Source organism: Ananas comosus, linkage group 1 (assembly GCF_001540865.1).
Source record: "Ananas comosus cultivar F153 linkage group 1, ASM154086v1, whole genome shotgun sequence".
Taxonomy (NCBI): Eukaryota; Viridiplantae; Streptophyta; class Magnoliopsida; order Poales; family Bromeliaceae; genus Ananas; species Ananas comosus.
Genome location: NC_033621.1, coordinates 23147513 through 23167418, shown reverse-complemented (window position 1 = coordinate 23167418; position 19906 = coordinate 23147513). Strand labels below are relative to the sequence as shown.

General features: G+C 35.7%; 3 protein-coding genes across 3 annotated transcripts in view; 2 read left to right on the top strand and 1 right to left on the bottom strand.

Annotated features, from left to right (window-relative positions):
- Positions 1-19906, top strand: part of LOC109706560 (lysine histidine transporter 1-like) — a 59749-nt gene that overhangs the window by 33155 nt on the left and 6688 nt on the right. The window lies entirely within an intron of this gene.
- On the top strand, positions 2384-8806 carry LOC109706515 (putative ABC transporter C family member 15). Its single transcript, XM_020227399.1, has 11 exons — positions 2384-2499; positions 2588-3470; positions 3548-4980; positions 5684-5770; positions 5893-6495; positions 6629-6793; positions 6900-7194; positions 7290-7810; positions 7896-7959; positions 8058-8297; positions 8541-8806. The coding sequence occupies exons 2-11, from the start codon at positions 2612-2614 to the stop codon at positions 8660-8662; spliced, it is 4389 nt and encodes a 1462-aa protein (XP_020082988.1). The 5' UTR covers positions 2384-2499; positions 2588-2611; the 3' UTR covers positions 8663-8806.
- LOC109706571 lies at positions 8871-10132 on the bottom strand. Its single transcript, XM_020227497.1, has 3 exons — positions 9923-10132; positions 9348-9436; positions 8871-9159 (listed from the first exon to the last, which is right to left on the bottom strand). Exons 1-3 carry the CDS (start codon positions 10115-10117, stop codon positions 9012-9014), a joined length of 432 nt encoding a protein of 143 aa, XP_020083086.1. The 5' UTR covers positions 10118-10132; the 3' UTR covers positions 8871-9011.

Here is a 19906-nt window from a genome sequence, read left to right as displayed (position 1 = left end):
TGAGTCCACGACCAAACCACTCCTCTCCTGTAGATTTTTAACTTTTTAATTTGTATGGTTAAGTCACAACTTTTTAAATTAAAATAAACTTATAAATTATACGGATCACCAAACTATTTCAACAAAAATTCATTAAAAAGTTTTTCAATAAAGTTATGTTCTGAAAAAAAAAAAAATTTGTTTGACTATGTATAGTTATTATTGCATTACAGTTTTTACTTGTATATAAATTCAAATATAGTTTTTCAATTAAAAATTTTGAATTTAATTGTTAAGTTGAAATTATACGAGAAGGTCCAACTAATCTGTCTCCTCCCTTACCTATTCTGGAGAGCGCGAGGGGCGCCTATATTAGAAAATTACAAAGAATAATAAATACATACTAAAATAAAATATGTTTCTAATATTTTATGAAATTTAATACTAAGTGAATTTCTCACATGAGGCCCCCAAACTTTGCTAAGGAAATCAATTAAGTAGCAAGATTCTTCTTATAAAAAATCTAACCAAATTAAAGCAAGGAGTAAAATTACATGATTTTCTCTTTATATCCCTCCATTTCCATTATGAGATGTTTGAGTTTCCACCATTACTTCTCTTGTGTAAAAGCACCAATTATATATATATATATATGCACAAACTGGTCCCCAAAATACCAAAATGAAGAAGAATAGGGAGGGGGAAAAAGGAGAAGCGCACTCCACCCAACATTGAAGTGTAAGCACTGCTGCACATATACACATATCGTTTTCTCCCTCCACTCTTTCTTTTTCCTCTATTCCTCCTTTGGTGCAATAATATTCACACGCCAATTTGTGTTAATTCTTTCATTGAAACATTAACTCATGTATGATGACATTTTATGCTATGCATTGTTGACATAATGGTTTGGGGAGTTCTTTTCGAGAATTTTTATTTTTTTCGCTTTCAGTAGCGGTAGCTTTTCGATTCTACTGCAGAAAGAATATGCTAAGAATCGTGTTCTACAATGCAGAATCAAATAAATATCTAGATAAGAATTAATTTGATGCACACGTAATTTTCTTCAACATGTTAGATAAATAATGTGTGACAGCTGTTATTCTTTGAAAAGTAAGCCGTTAGAAAATAATATTTTTAATATTTCATATATTCAGCTTAAATTTATGTGAAAATAAATAATTGTCCTGTGGCTGTGGAATAATCCTGAGATATATACTTAAATAGAAAAGATTCCATTCCCCCAAACTTTGGAATCAAACTTGCAAAATCACGTGCTCTCTTTCTCTCTCTCCTCACTCCATACATAATTGTCCAAAAAGAACAGCAAATACTGCACATATATAGCTATATATATATATTTATGGAATTAGTATATATATATATAGAGAGAGAGAGAGTTGGGCTATAATACTATCAGTAGTAAACGAGCAATTTTACTACCTATTTGTTTTCAATGATAGAGTTTCCAANCCAGTAATGTTAACATCTCTAATGACAATATATGTGGGTGTGAGAACATGATAAAACCCAAAAACTTAATCACCTGCATCAAAACATAACCATCAACTAACTAAACCTGTAATGGAAACTGAAAAAGAGGAGAGGCTAAAGTAGGAGCAGGTAACACTAACCAGTGAACTGTTGCATTAAAAAGAACCAATTTGAAAGGCTACTGTATAGTAGTAGTACGAGGGCCACTTTGAGAGGAGAGTAGTACTAGAGAGAGAGAACAGATAAAGTGAGGGGTGAAGAGAGAGAAAGTAGGATATATATTCATTACAGAATGTTAGGATATATATATAGAGTGAGGCTACTATGCTATCGGAAGCACGGAGCCTTCCGTGCTTCCAGCTCGTTTTCGATGTTGCGACTTTCGAATCGTCGATCGGCTCCGTTAAACTTGATCTAGAGTATTTGGAGTATCTAGAAAATAAATTTTATTATTTTTCGATATCATTTGCCTAGTGATCGAATGGGCTCAAAATCAACAAATTTCAATGGCCGTAGTGAGCCGTTTGCAAGTTTAACGGTGTAGAAATATCAAAATCACGTGAAATTTTGATAGAAAATTCTTTATACTATATAAAACAAGGCCAATATCTTTGATTTAAAATTTTAATGTCATATTATTACATTTTGTAAGATTTTTATTTTCAGCCGTTGATTTTGAGTCCCTTCGTTCATTAGGCAAATGATATCGTAAAATTATAAAATTTATTTTCTAGGTACTTCAAATACTCTAAATCAAGTTTAACGGAGCCGATCGACGATTCAAAAGTCGCAACATCGAAAACGAGCTGGAAGCACGGAAGGCTCCGTGCTTCCGATAGCATAGTAGCCTCACTCTATATATATATCCTAACATTCTGTAATGAATATATATCCTACTTTCTCTCTCTTCACCCCTCACTTTATCTGTTCTCTCTCTCTAGTACTACTCTCCTCTCAAAGTGGCCCTCGTACTACTACTATACAGTAGCCTTTCAAATTGGTTCTTTTTAATGCAACAGTTCACTGGTTAGTGTTACCTGCTCCTACTTTAGCCTCTCCTCTTTTTCAGTTTCCATTACAGGTTTAGTTAGTTGATGGTTATGTTTTGATGCAGGTGATTAAGTTTTTGGGTTTTATCATGTTCTCACACCCACATATATTGTCATTAGAGATGTTAACATTACTGGACTACATTCACATACTAGTGTTCTCAGTGTTGGTGACTTGGGTCCTCGTAGAATTGCCGAGGATTGCGCGAAAGGATTGCCGCTCAAGAGCAGTAGAGGATACAAAGGCCGCGATCTTCGCGAAAGTCGCGGTGTCATGTAACGCGTTAGTTTCGTTATCTTATCTGGGTTTCTGTGTTCATGGGATCTTGAAGCAGAAGACCATTTCATTGGCAGTAATCTTGTTGGCATTGTCATGGATTTTGGTGACCCTGTTTTCGCTTTACTGTAACAAGAAAGGTGCTGGAGTGCATTCCACATGGCCTTTAGTCCTTGTTTGTTGGTGGGTGTTCTGTACCTTGTGTAAATTCCTATTCATCTGCTTCTATCTGTATCACCTTGTGGAAGGAGCAGCATTGCCACCCATTTTCCGCTCCGCGAGCGTCGTCGTCGTCGAGTTCGCGTCCTTCCCTTTATCCGCCGTCGCCTGTTCCATCGCTTTTCTGATGAGTCCTTCGAAGACTAGTTCGGAGTTACGGCGGCCGCTGCTGTCGGAGGAAGGGAGTGGCATTGCAGTGGATGGCTTCTCCCCTGCCGGCTGGTGGAGCCGCCTCACATTTCGGTGGCTGAATCCGGTGTTCGATAAAGGAAGGGCCGAAAGGCTCGAACTCCGGCACATTCCGACAGTTCCCCTGTCGGAGACCGCGGAGAGAGCCTATTCTTTGTTGCAGGAGTCTCTCCGGAGTGAAAAGCCCGAGCTTTTCTCACCGCTTCCACGAGCAATTTTTCGCGCTGTTTGGAAACCTTTGGCCGTAAATGCAATCTTTGCAGGCAATAATTCTTGACACTTTTCACAATTGTTGGAGCTTCTCAAACAATTCTAACTCTATTTTCCAACTTGTTATTAGGACTCAACACAATTTGTTCCTACATGGGTCCTCTCTTGATCACCAACTTTGTGGAACTTCTCTCCGGTAAAGACCCGAAAAGGGGGCATGGCTATGGCTACATGCTTGCCTGCCTCTTCTTCCTCGCGAAGACGGTGGAGTCGCTGTCGCAGCGGCAGTGGTACTTCGGAGCCCGTCGAATCGGCTTTCGGATGCGTGCGGCGCTGATGGCGTCGATCTACAACAAGTCTCTTCTGATCAAGAGCTCGCACGCAGGCACGGCCACGGGGAAGATCATAAACTTCCTCGACGTCGACGTCGAAAGGATCGGAGACTTCTTTTTGTACATTCACGGCGCCTGGTTGCTTCCTTTCCAGATTTGTCTTGCTCTAGTCATTCTGTATCGTAACCTCGGCGCCGCAGCCTCATTCTCGGCATTCTTGACCACCATTGTAGTAATGGTGAGCAACACCCCGCTGGCGAGTTCGCAAGAGAGCCTCCATTCCAAGATCATGGAGGCGAAGGACGCGCGGATCAAGGCGACAGCCGAGGGACTAAAGTGCATGAGGATCCTGAAGCTGCATTCCTGGGAGGTTGCTTACTTGAACAAGCTTCTTCAGCTTAGAGATGCTGAGAGGAATTGGCTGAGGAGGTATCTCTACACATGCTCCGCCGTCGCCTTCCTCTTTTGGGCCTCGCCGACGCTGGTCTCCGTAGTAGCCTTCGGCGTCTGCGTATTGGTGAAGAGGCCGCTATCGTCTGGCACGGTTCTGTCGGCTCTCGCCACTTTTAGGATTCTACAAGAACCCATATACAACCTCCCTGAACTAGTTTCGATGCTGACGCAAACGAAAGTCTCGACAGATCGAATTCAGGAGTTCATCAAAGGAGGAGAGAAACAGAAACAAAGATACAGCCGCAGTGAGAAGGCTTCGAAAGTTGCAGTAGAGATCGAGCCCGGAGAGTACAGCTGGCAGGCCAATTCAGACTTGAAGAGGCCGACCGTCAAGATCGACGAGAAGATAACTATCACGAGAGGGCAGAAGGTGGCGGTCTGCGGGCCAGTCGGGTCAGGAAAGTCGAGCTTACTTTGCAGCATCATCGGGGAGATTCCGCGAGTGAGTGGTGCCGAAAGTAAGGTGTTCGGGTCGAGGGCCTACGTGCCGCAGGTCGCGTGGATTCAGACGGGGACGGTGCGCGAGAATGTGCTGTTCGGGAAGGTGCTGGAGAGGGGATTGTATGAGCAAGTGCTTGAGGGATGTGCACTGGATAAGGATGTGGGCATGTGGGCTAAAGGGGACCTGGTTGTGGTGGGGGAGAGGGGGGTGAATCTGAGTGGGGGGCAGAAGCAGAGGATCCAACTAGCCAGAGCAGTGTATGGTGATTCTGATGTTCTTCTCTTGGATGACCCTTTCAGTGCTGTGGATGCACACACTGGATCACACCTCTTTAAGGTATGAAATATCCTTTTCGCCCGTCGTCGTCGTACTTTTTGCTTGAACATTTTAGTCACTATGCTGATACATAAATCTGAAATGATCTGGATAGTTGTAAGGACTAAATGCGCGAATATATGTGAAAATTTAGGAACCGAAAGAAAGCACGCGAAAAGTGTGTGAACTACAATATAATATCTAGACTAGATAGTGCAGGGACCATCCACTATTTTTATCCATTTTCTAACTGTGGTCAGATGACAACAACAAGTGTGCACCCACTAACCTAGTACTCAAAAACATTTAATATTGTGTTTAAGATTTAGTTTAAATCAGGTCTCTGCCACTAATCTTTTAAACTCTTAAAAGCCTTCAACTTGCTCAGCTTGATTAAGAAAATTTGTCAGAAGGACTGTCTCATCAGCCTTAATTGAGCAGAAGACATTATCAACTTAAATTGGTTCTTCTAAAGTAATTACATTCATGCATAAATGTGTGTTCTACCATGATCTGCGCGATGACCGTTGTCACTTTGCTCAGGAAGATTTTTAGTGGTGCAACTCATAACTTGCTGATCATATATTGCAGCTATGCATATATAACAATACAGTTCTGAAAAGTAACAAAAAGATGTTTGTTATATCTATTTATTTTCTTTAAAAGTGTTTTTTTTTACTTCTTTGTGCATTAAACAATTGACATAGAGTCTGAACTTGTGCAGGAATGCCTAATGGGGCTAATGTCTAGTAAGACTGTCATTTATGTTACTCATCAACTCGAGTTCTTGCGCGAAGCAGATCTTGTTTTGGTAAAATCTGAATTTCTTTTTTCGTTCTCTAAGGTTGTGTAATATGAAGGATTCCTTCATCATTTTGAAGTTGATTCAACAATTAAAGGATTCTTTTCTATGTCGATTTCCTCCGAAAACAGGTAATGAGAGAGGGAAGGATCGTCCAGTCGGGTAAGTACGAAGATCTTATAGCCGATAACGACGGAGAGCTCGTGCGACAAATGGCTGCGCATAGCCACTCTTTGGGTCAAGTCACTTCACCGAACGACTGCGTCTCTTTTACGAGAAAACATGAGAAGCAGCAAATGGAGCTCAAAGAATCAACTCGGACCAACCAAATCAGGTGTTCAGAGCTACTTTCTGATACGACGGGCGAGGAAGAACGGGAAAACGGACGAGTTAAATGGAAAGTGTACCGCACATTTGTGACTTCGGCGTATAGAGGAGCTCTTGTTCCAGTTATTCTACTTTGCCAGGTCCTGTTCCAGGCATTGCAGATGGGTAGTAATTATTGGATTGCTTGGGCTACTGAGGAGGAACACGGAATTACGAAAGAGAAGCTGATAGGAATCTTCGTTCTGATGTCGGTCGGAAGCTCCGTATTTATATTAGGAAGGGCAGTTCTGCTAGCAACAATCGCCATCGAAACAGCGCAGCAGCTCTTCCTAAGCATGACAAGATGTATTTTTCGCGCGCCCATCTCCTTTTTTGACTCCACACCCTCAAGTCGAATCCTCAATAGGGTCTGTTACTTACCTATTTGTTGTCTTATTTATCGCAAAATTTACTATATGAACACATGGATTTTTTTTTAAAAAAAAAGTTACTTGAAAATCTAGGGATTTTAAGAGCTAACATTTTGTCGACCTCTCTCAGTCGTCAACAGATCAGAGCACAGTCGATACGGACATCCCTTACAGGTTGGCAGGACTGGTATTTGCGCTTGTTCAGCTCCTGAGCATCATTATTCTTATGTCTCAAGTCGCGTGGCCTGTGTTCATTCTTTTTATCATTGTTCTCACAATCTCCATATGGTATCAGGTATGCCAAACTTTTTCTATGATCTTAAGATAATTACTTGTGTAGTATTATTTTTTCTTTCTTTTCATATAGAAAGGGAGGCCTAATGTTTATGAATTCTCGGCAGAATTACTACATCTGCGCTGCTCGAGAACTGGCGAGAATGGCAGGCATCAGAAAGGCTCCAATCCTCCACCATTTCTCGGAATCTGTCGCAGGAGCCGCAACCATTCGCTGCTTCAATCAAGAAGATAGATTTGTTGCGAAGAACCTCAAGTTAATAGACGACTACTCTCGCGTCACCTTCCACAATTCCGCGACCATGGAGTGGCTAAGCGTCCGCATCAACTTCCTCTTTAACCTCGTCTTCTTTCTTCTCCTCATCATTCTAGTCTCGATACCGAGGAATTCTGTCGATCCTAGTAAGTTCCCATAAGAAGAGCAATCCACTTCGATAAGTACTAATTCATGTCATTAAAGGTTAGAGTGAGTCATGAGTAATGTTATGTGTTCACAGGCCTCGCGGGGCTCGCGGCGACCTACGGACTGAATCTAAATGTGCTACAGGCCTGGGTGATATGGAACCTGTGTAATGTAGAGAACAAGATGATATCCGTAGAGAGGATTCTTCAACTATCTAACATACCAAGTGAGGCTCCACTAGTTATCGAGGATTGCCGACCTGCGGAACAGTGGCCTAAATATGGAACAATTGAGCTTGATAATCTCCATGTTCAGTACAGTCCTAGCCTTCCCATGGTTCTCAAAGGTATAAGTTGCACCTTCCCCGCGGAGAAGAAAATTGGAGTGGTTGGTAGAACAGGTAGCGGCAAATCCACACTGATACAAACTCTATTCAGAGTGGTAGAGCCGACAGAAGGAAGGATACTGATCGACAGGACGGACATTACGCGACTAGGTTTGCATGATTTGAGGTCCAAGTTGAGCATAATACCCCAAGAACCAACACTCTTTCAAGGAACTCTGAGAACTAACCTGGATCCCCTACAGCAGCACTCTGATTTGGAAATCTGGGAGGTAAACAGATGTGGTGATAATTTAGAATCGTAATCTAGTATGCGCTCCTCAAAAACTTATTTTCTTTAAATTCGTAACTTTTCAGGTTCTGCGGAAGTGCCGTCTCGATGAAATAGTGAAGGAAGATAAGAGCTTGCTGGATGCGCCAGGTGATCGGGAACAACTCAATTCAAAAACTAGGGCTAATTTACACTACTGTTCTTCTCTGTGTAGTTGGTGTTACTAAAGAAATGGATTTGCATTGCAGTTGTAGAAGATGGGGAGAACTGGAGTGTGGGGCAGAGACAGCTTGTGTGCTTGGCAAGGGTGTTGCTAATGAAGAGGAAGATTCTCGTGCTGGACGAAGCTACCGCCTCTGTAGACGCTGTGACTGACAATCTCATTCAGAGCACCATACGACGTGAGACGAATAATTGCACGGTCATCACCGTCGCGCACCGCATACCCACTGTCATCGACAGCGACCTTGTTCTCGTACTCGAGGATGGTATGCAAGACAATCCTTCGATACATTCATTCGCTCTTAATGCGTACATGCATGTGCATATGCGAGCTCATACTTTTCTTTCTCTTTTGTTGTCGAAATGCTGATTCTTTGAAGTTAAGGATCATCGGCAACAAGAAAGAAGAAAAAAGTTAAAAGTTTCTCACAAACATATATAAATTTAAAGAGAATAGTGCATTATGGTTGCAACTAATCCGACTTTTCATCTCTTTTTATCCGATACAGGGAGAATCTTGGAGTTCGATTCTCCTTCTCACCTACTTGGAGATAAAACATCAGCTTTTTTGAGGCTAGTAATGGAGTTTATCGGAAGGTCAAAATGTGATCATCAATCGGAACTTACATGAAAAGTAACAGAGGCAGGAGATTGTTTCCATAGCTGTGAATATCATTCTATGAGTTAGTCAATGATAAACATGTATACAGTCGCGCTAACATCGTACAAAAGTCTTGTAATTCAAGTAACAAGTTAATTACATCTGATTTTTGAAGTTTAATTCTTATATCGATTCACTAATGCCGAAGCATTTACTTGTATGTTCTTAAGACTACTGCTGAGCCATTCGCAACAAACCTTTATTTCAAAAAATATCACTGAGATCATGTACAATTTCACAGTGGAGCCATACTTACTCAACCTGATAATACAACACAAGTTTGAATCTCAGAAAATGAAATTCTTCTGAAAATAATCTCCTATTTTGGATTTGAGAAGTAGCCATTCACGGACGGCATGATCTCAGGGGATTTGTTGCGCACGAACTTCCTGAGCCCGTGTTCTGCGTATCTCTCTCCCTCTACGAAATTTTCAAGAACTCCTGCTGCTCGGTTTTGTTTGGTTACCCTGTCGATGAAAACAGATTCAGAAAAAAAAGGCGACATGCTCCACATCCTATGCAATTGTAGACATCTTTTCATACTCCTCGCCGACCAATTAACGTATGCTTGACATGATATGGAACATCCAAACAGACCTAATTTTAAACTCGTGAGATCAAATGATGTTATAAGAAGAAATATACATATAAATACCTCACTTCCGGGTTGGTAGTGATGTTCCGAATCAGCTGCATACCGCAGATGCCAACCGCGGTGCCAACCGCTGCGAAGAGTGGATACACCTGCACATTCAAAAGGGATTTCGAAAACAATGGAAGCATTTTTATCTCAGAATAAGATCTAAAAATAGGCACAATAGGCAATATCTGAATAAATCATGATTGGCAGATGTTATCATGAATCGTTTATCTTCTTTTTTCTTTTAGAGAACTAGGTATGGGTTTTCAATAACAATATCAACCACAAAACAAAATTAAACATCGAGAACAGCCGTGCGGAAACAACAATTATAGGCATCTTAAAATACAAAGTAATCTGCTAGATATGGTCTAAAATATCTAAATGATCTGCGAATAAATATCACAAGAAACTGATGTCCAAAACTTGCAATTTTCAACATATGGGGCCTCTACAATTATCGTAAACTAATAGATTAGTTTTTGATTCTGTAATGCGGTGAGCAGTAACAACCAGAAACAAGCAGTAACTCCTCTCGATTGAGACGAAACAACAAACACTTGGCGGGCGAAGCGGAGACGGTTAATTACCTCAGGCCTCAACCATCTTTTCATGGTGGAAGAAGCCATTGGAGCAGCAGCTGTAGGAGAACAAGGAGAGAGAGAGAGAGAGAGAGAGAGACTAAGGCTTGTTATTTTATTGTATTGTTCTTTATAGAAACCCCTACAAGCTCTTTTATATATAGTTGAGGTATAGGGAATCCATTTCCCACCAAATTTGGTCATATTTGAAATGGTCAGAGTAACGGTCTTAACGGTCACATTTGGGTCAAACTCCGAATTTAAAGGGGAGAAATGAGGGTTTTTATTTATTTATTTATTTTGGTTCTTCCATTCAGAAAGAAAGAATAAAATAAAATATTAGGAGGTTTTTGGACATCGTCGCTAAAATAAGCTACAAAAGTTTACTATCGACTTATACAGTATAAATCAACAAATCGGTACATTATTATTTGTTGAAAAAATAGTAATTGGACGTGGTGCCCAATTATATTTTTTAAAAAATGCATAAAAGTGGTACGTGGACGAAATTAACATCTACCAAGGGGTACAAGAGAGTAGAGAATTTAATTTACAACATATTGGTCCAATTACTGGCGGTGACAAAAATATTTAGAGCTAAAGCATCTGTCGCCTTTTGTATTATGGAGAAGATGCAACCATTTCATTTTGTGTCTCAATTATTTCATTTTGCAACGCCTGCCATTTGGAAATTGCAAATTCCGACAAAAGTCAAAATTTTTCTCTGGTTAACCTTAAAAGAAAGATTGCCTACTGCGGGCAATCTGCTTAAAAGGAGATGGTCAGGAAATAACTAGTGTGTCTTGTGTGCCGATAGTCTGGAAACAGTTGATCACTTGTTGGTTGGATGTGTAGTTAGCAAGTTCATATTTTTTTCGCTCCTCAAAGACTCTCACGTTTCACCCTCCACTGAGGACGTCACTACCGCCTGGAAGGAGTTGTCAGGAAAGGGGTCACTGGCTGACACTGCGAAAGCTCAGATACTCGTGGCAGCCATGTGGTGGTTGATCTGGTGTGAAAAAAATAACGTAATTTTTCGAAAGTTACCAATGAACGCTATCTCTACTACCCATCGTGTCGAAGTACTAATGAAAGAGTGGGCCAATTTCTATAGAGTTGGGTGAGGGTGATATTTGTTGCTTCCTTCCTTTGACGCATGTTTTCGTCTTTTCGTGTTTTCGTCTTTACACTTCTTTTTTTGTTTTTTTGCTGTCTCCGTTTTTTTTTGTTGCCCCTCGAGGCCTTGGCTACCTCGTTTTATGTAGCTAAAGTCACTTAATGAAAGAAGCAGGTAGCGTGCTATCTTTTTCTCAAAAAATTACTTCCTTTTGCACGCAAAATGAATTGATTTCAATTTTATAAATTTCTCATTGACTCGTATGGGCTTATATATGCTTCAAAATTTGAAGTAGACTTTCAAGTGAACTAAAGTTAAGACAAAAATTACTTTTGCTAGGCCATTTGCTTGTATAGCTGTAGGACCGATATTCCACCTGTTTTATTATTTATTTGTCAGAAAATGAATGATATAAAAACTAAAGGCATGAGAGAAAGATTCATATTTTATCATTAATTTTCTTATACTTTTTTCGTAATTAACTTCAACCAAATATAAAGTTACTATAAATCAAACAACAAAAGTAAGTATTTATGACCGAAAGTGATACCACCCCTTTCTGCTTTCGGTGAAACAAACAGATTCCAAGGGGACGTTTGGTTTTATACAATGTGAAATGCAGCGTCGTCCGAGATGCAACACTTACAACTATGTTTATCTCGTTTGGATGAATGTAATAAAAAGTACTACAATTGTCAACGATTTGTTTGATTGCATGTAGTGAGAAGTATGTTTGTAAAATTTTATTATTTTATATATATTGTGATAAGATTACCTCGAATATAAAAAATCTATATTTGATTTAAAATGTAATTAAGGAGGTAGACTTACTCTCTTGTTTAAAGTTATTTTTCCTAACTGTTGCAGTTGGAAATACAGTCAATTTAAATGTAGTGGTAGTTGGGTATCCTCGTACAGTTTCAATTGTAGCAGTTGAATTCAAATATATCANAAATTTTGTTTTAGAATGAGTATAAACTTTAGAGTTTTATTCTTTATTTGTTGTATTAATTATTTTTTAACTAATAAAAGCTTGAAAAGGGTGGTTTTTTTTTAACTAAAATTCTAAAAAAAAATCTTATTTTACGATTGCGAAAAAACTGTCTTATTTGAAATGGAAAAGTATGAAAAGAATATAATATTTTATTTCACGTATCTTAATAATTCGACTAAAATATACTTTCTGCGGTTTCTAAAATACATAAATATATTCTTATAATATTTTGCTCTAATGTTTTATATATTCATTAACAATATATGAACCTCATGATACTAAACGGATTGTGAGAACATAAACTAGAGACCATTTTTTGTGCAAGTTTTGGTGAGTGTATCCAATAATCGAAACTAANATATATATATATATATAACTACAGTATAATTATAACTAGGCTAAATTACAAAAAAATTCTATCAAAACCTGATTTTTCAGTTTACTCCTCAATCATTCAAAAATTTATATTTTGCCTCTTTAAAAAATAAAAAATGTTCTGGGAGTACAGTGTTAACTCTGATAACAAAATGACCAAATTGCCCCTCATCCTCTTCGCCTCCTCTCCAATCCTGCCTCCCTCGATCCAAGCTCCGACTCCATTTTCTCCACCTACTCTCGCGCTCCTCCAGCACCCTCGTTGCTCCTCTATTTCGGTGACTGTAGGAGGAGATCGAGATGGACGTGGACGGAGAGGTGGGTGAGGACGAGGGTGAGGCGGCAGAGGAGGATAAGGGCGTGTGTGTGGGCACGGATAGAGGGGTGGTGAGGTTAAGGCGGTGCGGTCGAGAACATCAGTTAGGAAAAAAGTGACTCATCTGAGATGAAAATTTTAAGAATATTTTGAGTATAAAATATATATTATAATAGAATATAAACAGAACTTTAATGAAATATTAACGGTAGAATTCCAAGTGAATATTTTTTAATTTTTAAGAGAACAAAATATAAATTTTCAAGAGTTCGAAAAAAAAAAAAAGAAAAAGGTTAAATGGGTATGGTACATCGGGTACGTACATCGCGACAAGTCCACGAAAGAGCACGGCATTTCCAGGAAACTACTGAGTCAAAAAGAATACAATCCATTGACTTTGACCGGTGTGAACCCTGACTCCCTATCTATCAAATTCCTACGTTTATTAATTGTGATGGTTCCTCGAACTTCCATAAGAAAACAAACCCAAAAATAAGAAAAAAAAAAAAAAAACACAAAGGTGGAGTGTCTCCACAAATCATGTAATAGAACCACACGCTTATTATCTAATAATAATGATTACTATTTAAAATTTAATTTAACAGATATAATTGCGGTCGAGCAATGTTCGAAATTTTGTTTTAGAATGAGTATAAACTTTAGAGTTTTATTCTTTATTTGTCGTATTAATTATTTTTTAACTAATAAAAGCTTGAAAAGGGTGGTTTTTTTTTAACTAAAATTCTAAAAAAAAATCTTATTTTACGATTGCGAAAAAACTGTCTTATTTGAAATGGAAAAGTATGAAAAGAATATAATATTTTATTTCACGTATCTTAATAATTCGACTAAAATATACTTTATGCGGTTTCTAAAATACATAAATATATTCTTATAATATTTTGCTCTAATGTTTTATATATTTATTAACATTATATGAACCTCATGATACTAAACGGATTGTGAGAACATAAACTAGAGACCATTTTTTGTGCAAGTTTTGGTGAGTGTATCCAATAATCGAAACTAAGACCACTTTTAATTTGTTCTTCCTCTTTCACACACTCTGAAATTTCTAATATAATTTCCGAACATTTTGCAGGAGTAATTAATTAATTTGCTTGATGTTCCACATAATAAACCTAATTCAAAAATAACAAGCCAAAAAAAAAAGGAAAATAAAAAAGAAAACATGCATCAATTTGTAGGGCTCTGTAATTAACTTGTTTAGAACATCTCACACCATTACTTTATCTGAGAATGTTGTGCTTCTTCTTACTCCGTATTCTTTCTTCGTCATTGCCTCATGAGAAAATTCAATCCTTTTTTTTTTTTTCTTTTTGCGTGGGAATTTCAAATGATGCAACATCTTGTTGATAGTTAAGGGCACTAATATCTGAATAAAATGCGAAGTGACAGAAACTCCCAATTCTCGAACCTTCCGTCGACTTATCCGATGCCTTATCATTCTTTTTCTTTTAAAGAAAAATATTAATATTCGAATAAAGACGCGACACAACGACCATCTTTAAGGTCATGCACTATTAAATATCTAAAATATCTTCTGCTTTTTTGTTTAGTAGACTATTTATTCACACAGTACGTGTTTAGTAGATTCCTAATAGTGATAATCTTAGACGGCATCCAGTCCAAGAGTAGTGGAAACGACGTGAAATTGGTCTGGAATATGTGGAAGATTAGAAAAGGGCGTCAGACACAGAGCGACGGACTGACTGGATTTATAGCTTGCTGGTGGGTTATTTGGGAGGTAAGAAACAATGTGATCTTTTGGAGGACTTCGACGAACCCCCTATTAGCTGTCAGCAAAATCAAATAGTTTAAGTACCCGTGGGATCAATTTATCTCATATAAATAACTTTTTTTTTATTTTTTATTTTTTATTTTTTGTTTTCCGCCCACCTTGCTTGAGGCCTATAGTTGCCTCATCCTTGTAGCTTAATTCATACTTTCAATGAATGAAGCGAGTAACGTACTAACTTTATCTCAAAAAAAAGAAAAAAAAAAGAAAATAACTTGTTTTGTAATTATCTATTCCCTTGATTTATACACCTAATTTTTGTTTTGAGAGATAGATAACACGCTACCCGCTTCGTTTATTTTATTTAGAAATAAATTTAGCTGAAAATGTGAATCAACTAGGATTCGAACTTGGAACCTCGGGTACCAACCACCAAGTCCTTTGCCACTTGCTCTAGGGACAGTCGGTTTATACACCCAATTTTTATTGTAAAACAATAATACTATATATACTATAGTGTAGGTCATTAACATTTCTTGATCATGGTCATCACAATCATGGGGTGGGAATGTGTGCACCAAAAACAACATATTTACTCTAAATAGAAAATGATTTTCGCGATACTAATTCCTAATATTTTTTGGATTTTTAATTGAAAACTCTGATTTTATAATTTTCGAAGAAAAATACCCTTCTTTTTCGCTCTCTTCGAATGTATGTATGTATGTATGTATAAGAACAAAGAAATGTAGAAAGAGTTCTATGAGGCTCTACTATTTTAAATATAAATAATATCCATTTTAAAGATAAAGTGATTTTTATTCTTATCAAACTCTAATCAAACTGTTACTAGTTTGAGAACTCAAGTACAAATAAATTAAAATTTTAAGAAACTAAAAGGCAATCCACACAACAAATTGGCCACTAGTGTTTTCCTTTTAGACACAACTTTTCATTATTAGCATTTTTTTTTTGGTTTTTAGAATAATATGAGAAGTCGCCCACAAACCACCCAACTTAATTAGTGTTTCAAATTCAAAATTGGTCTTTTATTTATAATAGAGAGAGGACTTTGCCTGTGGAGTGCGCACGTATTTTAGGACAAATTTGGTTCAGGATTAGAATAAAAATAAATAATAAAATTGAATTGCATTGAAATAACGAATCATCTAAAAATTAACACCATGAATTTTTAGAAAGAGGAGAGTGATGAATGTAGAGAAAGGCGAGTTATTTGTAAAATAGAATTTTAAGTGGTTTACTCTGAAACGAATCAGTCCAAAATTTTTAGCCGAATTGAGCCCTAAATGGGATTAGATCATTTTTTATTTCAGAGTTAAATAAAAGTTAAAATTCAAATATTTGAAATCAATTGATTTTATTTTATTTTTTTATTTTTTGGTTTGGACAAGTCAAATAACTCGTCGCCGCTTTTTCTTAGGAAACGCGGAACGTCATATTGATAAGTTCGTTTGACTTTGAGGTCAAAGTCAACCTTCTTTTAAAATTGCAAGTTGCCCCACTGACATTGTAGATTTTGTCATTTAGTCTTTCTTTTTAAAGAAGTATATGGTGGTAGTACGTGGCCGACAACGCACGTAATATTTCTACTCGAAGCGAGATTTGAATTCGAAATTGGTTCTCTAATAGTCGGAATATCAACAAACTGCTCTAAGTAACGAGGATAATATTGTGTAGTTGTTGTTCACTTAGTCTCATAATATTTTTTTTCTTTAATAAGTAAATTGCACGTTTGATCCTCAAACTAAGAGGTATGCAACGCCTTGATTCTCAAACTTTAATTTGTTATAGTATCTGATTCGAACTTTCAGAATTATTATAATCAAAATTTATAATCTAATTTAGTTGATTAAATATTAATATATTGCTAGCATAGAAGTGATTAAATGTTAATATATTTCTAATCTTGAAGTCAGAATACCGCCGACCGACTCAAGTTAAACAAATTGGAAGATTGGATAGTAAAATCAAAATTTTGAACGATCGTGCAGCAAGATTCAGAAGAATTCATACTTCAGATAAGTTATCGACGGTATACCATGTGCAGAAACAATTTCTCAATCTTAGGGCCTACACGTTATGTATAATTTGCACTACACTTGTAACAATATTGGAATATTTTGCAAGTAGTACTTGCCTTGAAAGCCAAACATTGTTATTTAAGTCACAAGTTGCCAACTGGCCCCTATAATCTGCCTAAATTGCAGGGCGGTTTGCCTATGATCAATGTCTAAATCCAACGGTTATAAAAATTTCATTATGATCCTTTCTCCATTTATAAATAAACTTAATATATATATTTTTAAAAATTACTTATATTAAGACTTCGTTTAGAATTGTAGGAAGATTGTGTTACGTGTAGTGAGAAACGACGATATAAAAATATCCTATTTGTTTCCGTACGTAATATTGCATTACACATATTGCGGTTTACGATATATTTTCTGCGGTTTCATCGGAGAACGCAGAAGTGTATCCCTATATGCTTTTTCTCAATTCCATTCTATCTAATAGCGTTAAATAGACCTCAATACCAAACTAAGCCTAAATTAGTTCATTATTATATAAGCACTAATTTATGATATTGATAGTGGAGTGGGAGAATTTTGTTACTTCTTGATTTAATTTTAATTACTTTCCACCTAGAGGAATCTTGTGAATAAAAGTATCTTTTTAAATAGGATTTTTAGTTTTTTTTTTTTTTTTTTGGTGTTTTACTTTATAAGATTCCAAGAGTCTTTAGTCAACCTAATCATTTATTCGACCTAACCCCATTTAAAGAATGGATGTTTCACTAAAATTTTACCATATCCATTTTTTTTTACTTCTTTTTTTTTTCTTTTTTAACTAACCATTATCATACATTTTCTTTCAATTAATTGCACCATTGATTTCTAACCTTAATTTGTTTGTTTCAAAATTAATTGCACCGACGCATTACATAGCTCCTAAGCCAATTATTAAGCGACATGTGAGTGCGAAAAAAAAATATNTAATTATTAATAAATAATAATAATTATTAATTATTCTTATTAATTAATTATAAATAATAAATTATTAATAATATTGATTATCTAATTATTAATAATAATTAATATTAATATTTATTAATAAATAATAATAATAATTATTAATAATTAATTATAAATAATAAATTAATAATAACATCGATTATCTAATTATTAAGAATAATAATTATTAATTAATTATTAATAAATAATAATATTAATTATTAATTATTAATTATAAATAATATATTAATAATAATATCGATTATCATTACGAATAATAATTATTAATAATTATTAATAATTATTAATAAAAAATTAATAAATATTATTAATTATTAATAATTAATTATAAATAATAAATTATTTAACTATTTAATTATTAAAAATCCTGAATAATAATTTAAATATATTAATTAGATTAATTAATAATTTACTGCCATTAAAATTAAATTTAGATTTTAATTAATCTTGTTCTCATCAAAGAACAAGCTTGTTCCAGGAAACGGGTGGAACAGCAGTTCCAGCCTTATACCAGCTAGTTCCAGATTCCCGAAAACTACTGTTCCCGGAAGCCAAACATAGCGTTTGGGAACAAAGGGGGGAACAAGGGCTTATTCCCCCCCTTGTTCCCCAACCAAACACTACAAGAGTCTTTAGTCAACCTAATCATTTATTCGACCTAATCCCATTTAAAGAATGGATGTTTCACTAAAATTTTACCGTATCCTTTTTTTTTTACTTCTTTTTTTTTTCTTTTTTAACTAACCATTATCATACATTTTCTTTCAATTAATTGCACCATTGATTTCTAACCTTAATTTGTTTGTTTCAAAATTAATTGCACCATTGAGCTTTTAACATTTTTCAATTTCAATCTCGTACTGCATACTTGTTCTATATGGAAATGAAATTTAACCGACGCATTACATAGCTCCTAAGCCAATTATTAAGCGACATGTGAGTGCGAAAAAAAAATATGGCCTTATGGGTTCGACAGATTAAATCTGGCTCTTAAAAGCATCCATTATGAAACTAAAAATTGCCCAACTCTAACTTTTGAATTGCGCGAGCCGAACACGAGCGAACTGCCTCGTTAAAATATGCCTCGTTAAAATATCGAGTTGAAAAATTCAGCTCATGTTTGGCACGAGCTGGTTTACGAGCCGGCCAATGAACAATAAGTTAAATAAATTAAATTAGATATAAATAAAAAAATAATTTATAAAATCTTATTCATTAGACTTTGCCTTTATATAGAAATGAATTCTTTTATAATTAAACTAGGCTTTATTATGTTTTGTTGACTAAAAATCAAATAATATATATATATATATATATATATATAAATATATAATTATTTATTTATATATATAAATAAAAATTAAATAAATTATATAAATATAAAATATATGTATTCAAGTTGCTATTGAGCCAAACATGAGCAAGCTGATTCCAATTCGTGTTCAGCTCGTGCTCCGATCTCAAGATCATTTTGAGCGGAACTTGATGTTCAGACTGGCTCGTGAACAACAAGCTGGATTGCCACCGCTAAATTCAAGGACACCTAGCTAGTACATGCAATAATTCTCCTATAGTTGAGAGGCTTCTATGCATATTTACCCAAAAATAATCAGCTATGTTGTATATTAACAGAGTTAATCCATGCCGCGTGTATCAAACAGTGTGAATTAATTATTAATTATGCTAAAAGTTAGCGTAATTGTAGGAAATTAATTTACTTCCCTCTTAGTTCTCTCACATCATTTAATATCCATGTGTCCACACTGTTCCCCATATAAGACCCTGTGGAAAAGTATATGGGTCCTCTAACTTTGACTCAATTATACCCAGCTAAAATATAAACACATCAGTAACGTTTGGTTCCCAACCTATACCATTGGTAACATTTTAGTCTTCAAATTTTAATTTAGTAAAATTTTTTCGCTCAAACTTTTAGAATTACTATAATCAAGTCCTATAATAAAATTTAGTTGACTGAATATTAATATAGCGGTAATATAAAATGATTGGTGATATCTAGGTTACTAAGATGTTACATTAGATTTACATCAGCAATGCGTCAATACTGAGTCAATTAAATTGAATTTTAAGATCTGATTATAATAATTTTAAAAGCTTAAGCCATAAGTTATAATAAATTAAGATTTAAAAAGTGTCACAAAATAAACATGAATTTTAAAGTTAGTAGTTATTCTAAAATAAGAAATAAGGCATCAAGATAATAATTGCCTCAAAGTTATATAAAGCTAGTTATGGAACTTCACAAAATTAAAACAAATTGGAAGTTCATATAAACAACATTTTTCAACTTTTTGAAGCCGACATATATATATGTAGAATATATTTTTACCCTACAAAAATATAACATAAATCTTTTTA

Coding starts and splice junctions, on each gene's coding strand:
- LOC109706515 (XM_020227399.1), top strand. CDS start 2,612: ATGTTCTCACACCCACATATATTGTCATTAGAGATGTTAACATTACTG. Junction 3,471..3,547: donor CGTAAATGCAATCTTTGCAG/GCAATAATTCTT, acceptor ACTTGTTATTAG/GACTCAACACAATTTGTTCC. Junction 4,981..5,683: donor CTGGATCACACCTCTTTAAG/GTATGAAATATC, acceptor GAACTTGTGCAG/GAATGCCTAATGGGGCTAAT.
- LOC109706571 (XM_020227497.1), bottom strand. CDS start 10,117: ATGACCAAATTTGGTGGGAAATGGATTCCCTATACCTCAACTATATAT. Junction 9,437..9,922: donor AAAGATGGTTGAGGCCTGAG/GTAATTAACCGT, acceptor TTGAATGTGCAG/GTGTATCCACTCTTCGCAGC. Junction 9,160..9,347: donor ACTACCAACCCGGAAGTGAG/GTATTTATATGT, acceptor TTTCATCGACAG/GGTAACCAAACAAAACCGAG.